Source organism: Lithobates pipiens, unplaced genomic scaffold (genome assembly GCF_037356315.1).
Source record: "Lithobates pipiens isolate NorthernLeopardFrog02 unplaced genomic scaffold, aLitPip1_a1.2 Scaffold_10, whole genome shotgun sequence".
NCBI lineage: Eukaryota > Metazoa > Chordata > Amphibia > Anura > Ranidae > Lithobates > Lithobates pipiens.
This window is the reverse complement of record NW_027507686.1, coordinates 222,056,887-222,070,487: the sequence shown is the minus strand read 5'-3', so window position 1 is coordinate 222,070,487 and position 13,601 is coordinate 222,056,887. Positions and strand designations below refer to the sequence as shown.

Here is a 13,601-nt window from a genome sequence, read left to right as displayed (position 1 = left end):
CCTCCATATCGTCCTCATTTCCTTCTGCTCAAATTTCCTCTAGGACTTGCATATCAGGATCTGACTCCAGTTGAGAACCAGAAGTAGCAGAAGAGGCTTCGTGTTTTTGAGCCCTGCGTGAAGATGGCTGTATAAAGGCCATGATCTGTCTGAGGAAATGTGACAGATACATAGAATTCTGCCTTAGTCAAATAGGTTGCTTGTTGCGTGCCTGAACTAGAAATCAGTTGCTGAAACTGGGGTTTGAAGCAGCTCTTGTGCCAATGCAGAGGCATCGTTATTCTAAAGTTGCGCTATGTGCAGGACTTCGGCACAGCAAATCTCTGCCTACACTTTTCCTTTGTTTCCCTTTTGTCTGGTCTCCATCATAGCTAGGGTGAGGGTATTCTCATGTAGGATACTCACGGAGTATAGGGTAAGCATGTCCTAAGGAGTATGCAGTAACCCAGATGAAGACTGTCCTGTAATGTATTCTCATTGCAAAAGGGCAGGAGGAAGCGCCCTAGTACCTTATAAAAGGCTTTTGGCAAAGGTGACATTAAAGTGTGCAACCAGTGGTGTGATGCAACACCTGGTCACCAGGTATTAGAGGCAACAATGTCTTTGATGACCTCGCACTGCAGATATACAGCTGAGGCTACAGAGGTACAGTGTTGCTATTTTCAGCAAGAATTCAAGATTAGATTTTTCATGATAACACTATGTTCCTTATACCATAACAAAACTTACTTTTTGAGTTCAGGTCATCGTTAGGTTCAAAGGTGTAGCTGAGCCCTAATCATAACATGTTTGGGAGGAATAGCTCTGGAAATCAGGCAAAACATTAAACTAGTACATTGTTCAGCTGGGTAAAATAGAACTATGGTCACTAGCCATCTAGAAAGCCGCACATAGAAATACTGAGAATGTTCAAATTTCCATACTCGCCATAGAACTACAACCATTTGTAAAAGCCTTAAATCATCTCACAGGTGTTGAGAGATCCAAGAGCACTCTATTAAACTTGCTCAAAACAAAAAAAAAATTCCCTTCATAGAAAGAAATTCTCTAGACAGATGAACGCAGAGTGACTCCTGTTATAAATATTTTAAGTCCATTTCTATGTATTTCTAAGTGTAAGCTGGCATCCTGCAGTGCTGCTCTTGAATAAAATAAGACTTTACCTTCCTAAACCATTATAATAAATTCACAGTTGGGTAACATTACTGCAGACCACTTAGAAGCCCCCAAGGTCTAAAATGCCGTTTTAAGTGCTTTTATTTTCATTACTATACTAACTATAAAAGCAGAGTTTTTTTTTTATCCCTACAAATAACACAGAGGGTGCCATTTGGGGTGTGAACACTAGTAGTCTGTCCGTTTGGTAAATGTTACTTTGTTACCTATAAAAACTACAAATGCACTGAAAGCAAAAATTGCCCCATGGAAAACATGTGAAACATACTATTTAAAAATAAATAAAAACACAACAAACACACAAAAGACCATATGAAAAGCTAGTTTTCCCATGTATACCCACTACCAACGGCGTTTTTTTTTTTTTTTCAATGGTCACAAAAAATTATATTATATATATATATCATTGTAACTATGGCAACAGTGCTTTCCATCTATCCCCCTTGCTCATGTGCTTTTTCACAAATCTGCACAGAGTTTAAAGTCAAATTACAGGTATCCCCCCTGTGAGACTTCTCTTGGAGATATACTACCAGTTCGCACATCTGTAAAAGGAGCGACGGAACAACAGCTTTTAGTACAACCTTGAGATGATTAGATTAGGTGATTTGTTCTAGTAAGGGCTGTAGCAAGATCTGCATCAGTACCTCCACTAATAGAAGCAGTTAAGTATTGATTATAACTTGCTAAACAGAAAGGCAATATAATATTCTACTATACTCACCAGTCTGCACCCGTCCCAATCTGTAAATTTCACCTAAACCAAGCAGTAAAGTTGTTTTTTGAGCAGCTGTCAGTAAATAGGCTGACAGCTTATGAAGCGCAATTTGGAAAGCTTTGTCACCCCTAAACCATTTTTTTGTATATACATTACTGTTAAAAATCCCACGTTTTGAAGGCAATCCTATCAAATATATATCTCCAGGTCCCCCAGTCTCTGCAACCTGTAATACACAAGGGAATGCTAAAAGAGACAGAGAGTGATTCTGTAAAGACAGCCAGGTGAGATCTAGAGGTGAATACATATGATTATTGCTTATAATAGCAGGTCTTAAAATCATTTAATCGAAAAAAACAAAGTTACTCTTGGAACAGAAAGGCATATAAATTGCACTATTATTATTAACGATTTATATAGCGCCAACAGTTTACGCAGCGCTTTACAATGTATAGGGGAGACAACACAATTACAGTACAATACAAAACAAAGCTTTAGGATACAGTTCATGTTACAATTTTAAAATTAGATTTTTCACACTTTTGTAAACGCATCAATAGCAGCATACGCAGCCAGAGCTCTTTTAGGGGCCGATTGTTTCAAGTAGAAGTACAGCCTAAGGGCCCGTTTACATTGCAATGCCAGTGTTCAGTTCCATGTGCGTTTGTGGTGCATTTTTTGGCACTATTATTTTTAAACAGTGTTGCAGCTATATAAGTTTGTGGTGCGTTCACATGCATTCCAGTACATTTACGTGCAAAAAAAAAAAAAGTAAAAAATAATAATAAAAAAAACACACACCACGATGGTGTAAACTAGGCTAACTGAAATTCATTTTCTTTTCTTACATATGCATTCATATGGCATTTAGAAATGCATCTGTAAATGGGCCCTTAGCGTGGCCATGCTGCTGCTTTTTAAGGAAAAACATCCTCTACTACTTTTACGGAGTGTGCTGCCACAATAGCCTGTTATTTGACGTTTTGTTCAAACATTAGGTTCTGCTTTAATTGAATTATGTAGGAATCAAGTGAAATTCTAGCCCTGTATGGCTAGCACAAGTCTTCGCAGTGAGTTGATACTGCCTGTGGATTCTTTGAGCCAGCAAGTTGTTGTTCTGTCCACACAGACTAGGTCGTGTGGGGGGGGTGCATCTTTAGCAACATTGGAAACAGAATCTAAGGTTGTGCTTTACAAATGTGCTCATTGCTTGCTTTGGGCTTAACAGCAGCATCAAAAGTTCCATTCATTTTAACATATAATCAAATGAATCGGTGGGTGGGTCTAGGGGGGAGCACCTGGTCACATGACCAGTCAAATCAGTACAGATTGAGGTGCCTCACATCAGAGTGCTTGGCACCCATGATTTAGGTCTAACTGCATGGCCGACCTTTGAATTAGCTGTATGAACACTACATACGAACAACTGTCATACAATGAGGATACCAGCTAACAAGGTAATGTCAAAATCAAATCACACATGGCTTAACAAAAAAAAAATAAGGTGTGCAGAGTTTATGCATCTTGGAAAGTTACCAAAGACTCCACAGATCCCCTGTACCAGATTTATGAGGGCAACATCAGGCAGAAAAATCACTAATGCACTGCTCAAGTAACCCCAACAACCTCTGGAGGAACCCTGGTTAGAAAGGCTGTCCCAGGGAGAAAGAAAGAGCATGAAAGAGAAAGAAGGGTGAGAATGAGCAAGAGAGCTAGCGAGCAGGATTTCAGGGCAAAAAAATAAAAATAAAAAAATCACCAGACCATTTTCACTGTCTGGAGTCCCAGACTGACAAAATATGACAGGGCTTCCTAGAAAAGGTCATTTTAAAAAAGGGACCTCTTTTTACTGTTCATAGCAGTCAGACCCGGGACACAAAAATCAATAAAGAAATAAATAAAAAATAAATAAATAAAGCACTACTCGGCTGTAATTACCACTCAGATCAGGCAGTTTGAGATAAATGTAAAACTTGTTCTGAGTTACTGATTAAAAGGCAAAATATCAGACAACTATAATTAGCAAAATACGTTTTTTTTTTTGGAAACTTTTTCTTTATTGGTTTAGTGAAACTTTGGAACACATTTCAATTGCTTTCCTAAGGGTCCGTTCACACAGGGGCAACTCCGATCCGACTTCAGGTCGCCCCTAGTCGCCTCAGGTCGGACAACATTTAAAAAGCAATGTAAGTGAATGAGAGCCGTCTTAATGCACACTACTGAAGTCGCTCCGACTTCAGAAAAGGTTCCTGTACTACTTGAATCCGACTTGTAGGCGACCGGTACCCATTGATTTCAATGGAGGTCGCCTCCAAGTCGGATCTCCGTTTATACGGAGGCGACTCTGACAGAATTATCAGCTCTCAAGAGGGCACTCCACGCCATATTTATGAAAAAAATTTGGCGTGGGTTCCCCCTCCGAGAGCATACCAGGCCCTTAGGTCTGGTATGGATTCCAAGGGGAACTCCCTACGCCAAAAAAACGGCGTGGGGGTCCCCCCCAGATTCATACCAAACCCTTATCCGAGCACGCTACCCGGCCGGCCAGGAAAGGGGGTGGGGACGAGCGTGCGCCCCCCCCCCCTCCTGAGCCATACCAGGCCGCGTGCCCTCAACATGAGGGGTGCCTTGGGGAAGGGGGGGCCGCGCGATGAGGACAAGGGCCTCTTCCCGACAACCCTGGCCGTTGGTTGTCGGGGTCTGCGGGCGAGGGGCTTATCGGAATCCGGGAGCCCCCTTTAATAAGGGGGCCCCCCCGGATACCAGCCCCCCACCCTATGTGAATGAGTATGGGGTACAATGTACCCCTACCCATTCACCTGTGAAAAAAAGTACAAAAAAAAAACCACAACACACAAGATAAAATAGTTTATTGCACAGCTCCGGGGGTCTTCCGTCTTCGGGGGTCTTCTCGCCGGACTCCTCCGCTATCTTCTTGTAGCTCTTTTACTAGCGGAGGAGCCCGGCTTTCTTCCTCGCCGCCGTCCTCTTCTTCCGACTTCGTGGGGGTCTTGTCCCCCTCTTCGGTTCTTCTGCCGGGCCACCGCGCCTTCTTATAGCTCTTTTACAGGCGTTGGCCCGGTCTACTGTCGCCGCCGCCGCCGCCTTCCGTTCTTCTTCTCCTTCTCCTGGAGATGTTGACTCGACGCTCTCTCCGGCCGCAATGCCAGGGACGCGCTGTGCGGCGACTTATATAGGGACAAGGGGCGGGGTCATCGGTTGATGTCACATGGCGACAGTCCCAGCATCCTCCGGGACTGTGACATCGTAAGGGGGCGGGGTCACCATGTGACACCAACCCATGTGACATCAACCGATGACCCCGCCCCTTGTCCCTATATAAGTCGCCGCGCAGTGCGTCCCTGGCATTGCGGCCGGCGAGAACGTCGAGTCAACATCTCAAGGAGAAGAAGAACGAAAGGCGGCGGCGGCGGCGACAGAAGACCGGGCCACCGCCTGTAAAAGAGCTATAAGAAGGCACGGTGGCCCGGCAGAAGAACCGAAGAGGGGGACAAGACCCCCGAAGTCGGAAGAAGAGGGCGGCGGTGAGGAAGAAAGCCGGGCTCCTCCGCTAGTAAAAGAGCTACAAGAAGATAGCGGAGGAGTCCGGCGAGAAGACCCCCGAAGACGGAAGACCCCCGGAGCTGTGCAATAAACTATTTTATCTTGTGTGTTGTGTTTTTTTTTGTACTTTTTTTCACAGGTGAATGGGTAGGGGTACATTGTACCCAATACTCATTCACATAGGGTGGGGGGCCGGTATCCGGGGGGCCCCCTTATTAAAGGGGGCTCCCGGATTCCGATAAGCCCCTTGCCCGCAGACCCCGACAACCAACGGCCAGGGTTGTCGGGAAGAGGCCCTTGTCCTCATCAACATGGGGACAAGGTGCTTTGGGGTGGGGGGGCCGCGCGGCCCCCCCTTCCCCAAGGCCCCCCCCATGTTGAGGGCACGCGGCCTGGTATGGCTCAGGAGGGGGGGGCGCACGCTCGTCCCCACCCCCTTTCCTGGCCGGCCGGGTAGCGTGCTCGGATAAGGGTCTGGTATAATTCTGGGGGGGATCCCCACACCGTTTTTTCGGCGTAGGGGGTTCCCCTTAATATTCATACCAGACCTAAGGGCCTGGTATGCTCTCGGAGGGGGAACCCAGGGCAAATTTTTTTCATAATTTGGCGTGGAGTTCCCTCTTGAGAGCTCATTCTGATTGGCCGCGGCAAAAGTCGCCTGGCCTGGGGCGACTTAAAGTCGTGTTGTAAGTCGCCCCAAGTCGTGTTCAGGTCGTGTCCAAGTTGCCTCCAAAAGTCGTGTTGAAAGTCGTGTTGCCCCTGTGTGAACGGACCCTAAAACTACCTATCAAAAAAACAACAAAAACAAATCACTGACTAGATGAATACAACCTACCAACAAGTTTATTTAAAAGGCAAGGATACTGGTAGGTAGCCTTGAAACCTGTCATAGGAGAACAAAGACTAACACGTCAACCTCTTGGGTTATGTTTGGCAAAGATACCCTTGAATAGCGCATGTGGTCATCATGGTTTTGCTATTAATAGGACTAGTGTCCCGAATGTTTTTAAATTGATTTTAGTTTTGTAATACAAATTCATAATATATATATATATATATATATATATATATATATATATATATATATATATATATATATATATATATATATATATATATATATACATATACATATATATATATATACATATATACATATATATATATATACATACATACACACACAGGTCTGTCCTCTCTTGTAACCATAAATTCCAATGTATTTGAATTTTGAAGTTGTAAAAATAATGGATGTGATACACTAATAGCAGCCTTAGCTGAAACATACAGTGAGGGAAAAAATTATTTGACCCCCTGCTGATTTTGTACATTTGCCCACTGACAAAGACATGATCAGTCTATAATTTTAATGGTAGATTTATTTTAACAGTTTAAAAGTTATAAATTTATTTGCATTTTAATGAGTGAAATAAGTATTTGATCCCCTATCAATCAGCAAGATTTCTGGCTCCCAGGTGTCTTCTATACAGGTAATGAGCTGAGATTTGGAGCACTCTTCTAAAGGGATAACAATGACCCAAAGGCCGGGTTCACACCGCTGCGATGCGGGAACGCCGCGAATCCGCGGCGTTTTCCCGCATCGCACACCTCCCGCCGGCAGTTCACACTGCCCTATGCGGACGGCTGGGAGTGTCAATGTTATGTTAATGACACCCCCAGATCCGTCCGCATATCGCAGTGCGATCTGCCGACTCGCACAGGAATCGGATCGCATGGTGTGAACACCCATGCGATCCGATTCTGTTGCGGACCAAAAAAGGGTCCCGTGCGAGTTTGCTGCGGGAGCGCTGCGAATTCAGCCATACTATCTGTATGGCTGAACTCGCATCGCTACGGAGATCGGATGTGATTTGCGGTGCGAATCACATCCGGATCTCCCCCCGCAGCAGTGTGAACCCAGCCAAAAACACACAGCCAAAAGCAACAAAGGAGTGTGTGTAAAATTATATATATTTATTTACATATTTTTTTTTTTCCACATACATACACACTATGTGGGTTCTCTCTTGTAACAGTAAAGTTCAATGTATTTGAATATTAAGATTGTAAAAATAATGAATGTGATAAGCTAATAACAGCCTTAGCTGAAACAGAGGTCATTTATAATGGCCAAGTATGCAAATAATGCCTGATGACTTTATCTGCCTAGTTGTTCCAGGTCAAAAGGCACATCTAGGCAAATGGCATTTTCAGAAAGCGCTCAGCAGATGCAGTATTATTATTTGTATTTCATCCTATGACAGATTCACAAAAAATGCAATTCCAACCTCACGCCTTCACCCCTGGTGGGGTCACTTGATACACAGGAGTCCTCGTCATTTCTTCTCCGAGCATTGAATAATCCACTTTGATTTAAAGAGCCATGCTGATGTAACAACAACACTATTCTGAGTGTTGTACTACGAGCGCAGGGCGCCATTGTGACACGCCCCCAGGAGTTGTGTCCATGATGTTTTTGGTTCACAGCAAGTAGATTGAATGATGTAATGTCACTGAACCCAGAAGAGGTCCAGAGCTGCAACACAGTGCAATATGTTCAGGGGATATTGCCCTGGAAACGTTAAAGCATTGCTGTGAACGTTGCCTTATTATTAAATTCACAAATGCTGGGCTACTTATGAGTTTTAAAAAGTGGAAATGGAAAAATAAATAAAAAGTAACACCACACAAAATGCTGAATTTCCATTTGATATCACAGCAGGAGAGCTGAATGGATGAAGTTGTACATCAAGTTTGGTATGGGAAAAGAGGCAAAATTTACACACAACAGAAACCCCAAAAACTTGATTCAGCATTTCTTCATTACATTTGTCATTTCAAAGTACCACTTTGTAGCAATCTGTTCGATAAAATCCTCAGACAATAAAACACACAAACAGTGGCAGGAATAAAACTTTGATATACGGCACTTGTGAGGTATTAAAATCTTTTCATTCCATCTGGTACTATGAGGAGAACTACCCAAACCCTCCCCACATCACCACCTCTGCTGACAAGTTAAATGTTCCTGATTTAAAGATTTGCACAACATTATTGAACTTTGTTTAATGTGGTAGAGCCAACTATACCAGCCTTACAAGAATAAGAATGTCTCAACTTTTCTTTCAAAGCTGAAAAAAAAAAAATTTGAAACCACATTTTTGAACACTCTGTGTAAGACCCTTCCTTGTGCTGCGGTCTAATTTAAAATAATGGAGTGGATAAAATCCTTATATAGAGTGAGCAAAAAGGATTAGAGTAAGGGCCAGTTCACACTATAATCACACATTCCTGTGCGTTTCTCCTGCAGTGGAATTTTACAGCCCATTCATTTAAACGAGCTACAAATGCACTACTTTTGAAAAACACGCTGCAGCAAACTGCATGTTACAGGGGCGTGGTGTGGTGCCCACAAACACACTGCATTTGTGATCTGTATTTGGGGTGCCATTGATGCAGTACCCGCAGCAGATCACAAAGGCAGTGTGGGAAACGCACACGGAATGCGCCTTTCCCACACCACATTCTGATGTGAACCGACAGCCCTAATGAACAAGTGCAGCAGAAAAGGTAGACAAATGTCTACTGTATTATAGAGCGCTAATATGCATCAGAGGTAGCAGTCCTTCCTTCGTCAGGAGAACGGTCAAGCTGCTAATATTTGCTTTTTGCCTACTAGGCCTTCTTGCCGGTCATACTAACAGACGTTACCTGACCCATCTGCCGAAACTGTGCTCCAGCCAAGCACAGGAGCACAATGAAGGTATTATATAGAATGGTGTAGCATTCATCCCAAAAAAAAAAAAAAAAATTAATAAAAAGTGCCCTTTAAAATGAAGATCTGAGAACACATAGGAAGGAGCGCTACAGCATTATATATTCTATATTGTTTTAAGCACATGTATAGGAGAGTGTGTTAGGGTGGCAGCAGCTGTATTAACCACTTTGCGCTGGGTGAACATCCTGGGACGGCCTCGACTTTCGGGGGTTATATCTGAATCATGCCCGAGGCTACAGACATCATTCAGATATCGGCATTTTCAGCCGGCAGGTCTCTCTCCCCGATGCCCCTCCGCTTCCAGTGACGTCACTTCCCTGCGTGGATTAAAGTACAATTTAATGGCAAGGTAAACAATGACGCTCACAGGATAAAGATTAAAAACAAGCTCATCTGTATGTGGTATCTCTCATGCCGTCCAAGGCATGAGAGATACCACATACAGATGAGCTTGTTTTTAATCTTTATCCTGTGAGCGTCATTGTTCACCTTGCCATTAAATTGTACTTTAATAATACACTCAGGTGGCCCCGCACACACAAGCGGATTTTCCGTCTGAAAAAACGTGGATAGTTTTACCGACGTTATTTCGCACAAGCTTGGCTTTTTTACACACGGCCACACAAAAGTTCTCTGAAGTTTTGACCGTCACGAACGAGGTGACATACAACACTACGACGAGCCGAGAAAATTAAGTTCAATGCTTCAGACCATGCTTCGAATTGTTGCCGAGCATGCGTAGGAATTTTGCGCATCGGAATTTCGATCTGAACTTTTTCCCAACAAAAAAAAAAAGGAGAACCTGCTCTCAATCTTTTGCTGGCTGGAATTCTGCCAGCAAAAGTCCGATGGAGCATACACGCGGTCGGAATTTCTGACCAAAAGCTCACATCCGACTTTGGCTCGCAGAATTTCTGCTCGTGTGTATGGGGCTTTACACTAACCTATCTAGCCCTGAAAAGAAAAAAAAACATACATATCTTTTTCTGCAGACGACACAACCCGATATCCAGCAGCAGAGGCTCTGCAGAGGACATGGCCAAGGAATATGAAATGAATGGGAAGTCACGTCACCCATAGAAGTACTATGGGGCTTCCATTGACTGACGTGTTATCTTCTGCACCCACCTACACAGCGAAGCCGCCACTGACAGCTCAGTGTGGGATCAGAGCTTCAGCCGCTGGAGATCGGGTCAGATGAACACAGATTTTTTATTTATTTTTTCAGGGCTAGATAGGTTAGTGTTAGAAAGCTGGTGGCTATAGATGCAGGGATTTTAGTTTTAGCACGGACTTCCACTTTAAAGCAGAGTTCCAGCTGGCTGTTTGTTTGTCTTTTTTTGTTTGTTTTTTAAACACCCATGTGATTGTCACACCAACACATATAAAATCAGGAAGAATACTAAATGTAGGTTTTGGTAGTATTTCTCTGGTTAAAATAAATACTTTGGTCTTCCCTGTGAGCCCACTTCCAACTTGAGTGTGGGCACCCAAAGCCGATCCGTTGCTTGTTCCGGGATATGGCGCTCATGCATGCACATATATCGTAGAAAGCGTGGAGCGAATACCGCAATGCTGTAGGCAGAGGATGCCCATTGGCGCCTGTGACTGAATAAACTCAATTGCCAGGAGCCAATACACAGCGGCAACTGAGCATTGCCCAGCGATACAAGGTACATATAATGCTGGGGGGAAGAAAAAAAAAGAAAAAAAAGGTTCTCAATGATAAATTATGCAGTAGTCACACATGCAAGGACGAAAAGTTTCAAATGTGGGTGGAACGCCGCTTTAAGTCCTATAAGTTGTTAGGTTGGGCCTCCATAGATTAGACTTGATTTTCCAGCATGTCCCACAGATGCACAATTAGATTGAGATAGAGAATTGATTCGATTGAGATCTAGAGAATTTTGAGTTTATACCTCAAACCTGTTGTTGTGTTCCTCGAACCATTATTATCCTACTTAAAGAGAGCACTGTCATCAGCAAATACCATTTCCATGAAGGGGTGTACTTGGTCAGCAACAATGTCTAGGTAGGTGGTATATATAGTAACATCCACGTGAATAGCAGGACACACAGGGTACCCCAGCAGAACATTGCCCAACACACCACACTTGCTCTCTGCCCATACTGCATCCTGGTGCCATCTCTTCCTCAGGCAAGTGAAGTACACACACACCAGATGATCCACACAATGTAAGATAACGTGTTTCATCAGACCAAGCCTCCTTCCATTGCTCCGTGGTCCAGTTCTGTTGCTCAAGTGCCCATTGTAGGCCAATAAAACCTTTTCATCAATTTGAGCTCCAGTAGCTCTTTTATTGGATCGGAATGCACAGGCCAGCCTTTGCTCCCCACGTGCATTAATGAGCTTTGGCTGCCCATGACCCAGTCATTGGTTCTCCTTCCTTGGACCACTTTCTGAAGTTTTGGAGTTGCTCTGACCCAGTCATCCAGCCATTACAATTTGGCCTTTCATAAAGTTGCTCAAATCCTTATGCGTGTCCAATTTCTTCTGCTTTCAACCAATCAGCTTCAGGGGCAACATGTTCACTTACCAACACACAGAACAGGGTCTTCTAGCTATTAAAGGCATCTTGTGGCCTTCACTCTTATGCCCCGTACAGACGATCGGACTTTATGCCAACAAAACCGTTGATTTTTGTTCAAAGGACATTGGCTCAAACTTGTCTTGCATACACACGGTCATGCAAATGTTGGCCAACAAGTACGAACATGGGAACGTGGTGACGTACAACGAACCGAGAAAGAGGAAGTTCAATAGCCAGTACGACTCCTTCTGCTTTATTCCGAGCATGTGTGAACTTTTGCATCGGACTTGTGTACACACGATCGGAAATTCCAACAACAACGTTTTGTTGCCGGAAAATCCGACAACAAATGTTCGATGGAGCATACACATGGTCGGACTTTCAGCCAACAAGCTCACATTCAACATTTGTTGTCGGAAAATCCGATCGGGTGTACGGGGCATTAGGCGGCAGTTTTAGGGCTCTTTCACACTATATGCAGTGACTAGTCTTTCTGCACAAGAGCAACATAGCCCACCGCTAGGGCCCCATTCCCACCACAATGCAGTAAAAAGCAGACACACAACTTTTCCACAGCACAGCTCACTGCATGTTTCCACTGGTCAATGCTTAAAAAAAAAAAAAAAAAAAAAAAAAAAATGTATAAAAAGAAAGAAAACCCTTTGATGAGGTGTAATTTTGTGACACTTCAATAACGGTTAAAAAGAAAAACCAACATAACCCGTGTGATGTGCTTAAATGTTACTTCATGTCCCTCCTTTTCATCATAGCAAACACCAGCCTACAAAGTAAAACACTAGGGACTGGTGTGAAGGGGCAATAACTTTTACATAACATGCCGATTTTTTTTTTAGCGCCAACCTAAGGACAACGCACACAAAGGTGTGTTGAGAGCAAAGTTAAAAAAGGTGTCTCTGGTGACCAGTTTTTATACATGTCCTCCAAAACATGACTATCCCATTCTTATTTACAACAGCAGAGTGTGTAAAGGGATCACAGCCCAGCACTATTCATAGAGGAAACTAATTAAGCATTTTAAAAGACATATACGAATGAGCAGCAAGATGCAGGGAAGGGGTGGGGGTGGGGTGGGGGTGTTAAATGTGTTCCTTAATAGTGAACAAAGCAGAGAAGTGAGCCACGAACAACCTCTTTGTGTTTATGTCAAACAAAGGACTGCTCAGTCACACTGAAAATCGGCCCATTACTGGAGGAACACTTTGCACTTTTCATAATGAGGCCAATTTATTGAAGGAACACCTTTCACTTTTCATAAACGCCAATTTCTACATGACTAAAATAAAAGGTTTTTAAAACAGAAGTGCAAATAAATCAAAAATAACAAAATAAAACTGCAAGGCATAGAAGGATATCATGCATTAGCCATTAATAACACTGCAATAATAAGGTGCAAATCTGTTTAAGGTAAATTTATCTTTAGAGATTACAACAGGCGTATTCTTACCTGCTTTTCGCTCAGAGATGTTATTTTGGCTTGGAGTTCATGGAGCTGTTTTTTCAAGTCTGCATTCTGCCAAAAGGAAAAGGAACATGATTTTAGGTGGTTTATGTCACAAAGTCATAGTCACAAGAGTCTGCTAGCAGAGATGGGACAACATAACACAACGTGGTAGTAAATAGTCTAAAAAGCTTTGCTAAATGACTGTCATGAATGTTCCCTGTATTTAAATATATGTAAATCCAAATCACTAAAACCTTGTAAGAGCCAAAATGGTAATGGCAATTCAAAAGTGGTTTTCAGTCTCTTAAAAAGTGTATGTAAACCAACACCTTGTAAAACAATCCATTCAGT

General features: G+C 43.1%; 1 protein-coding gene across 7 annotated transcripts in view; it reads right to left on the bottom strand.

Moving 5' to 3' along the window:
• The window catches only part of PHF21A (PHD finger protein 21A), a 213,189-nt gene that overhangs the window by 103,133 nt on the left and 96,455 nt on the right, over positions 1-13,601 (bottom strand). For all 7 annotated transcript variants that reach the window (XM_077461841.1, XM_077461830.1, XM_077461822.1 and 4 more), the window contains exon 4: positions 13,254-13,319. In XM_077461841.1, coding sequence (XP_077317967.1) covers positions 13,254-13,319 — 66 coding nt within the window. The remainder of the gene's footprint in view (positions 1-13,253; positions 13,320-13,601) is intronic.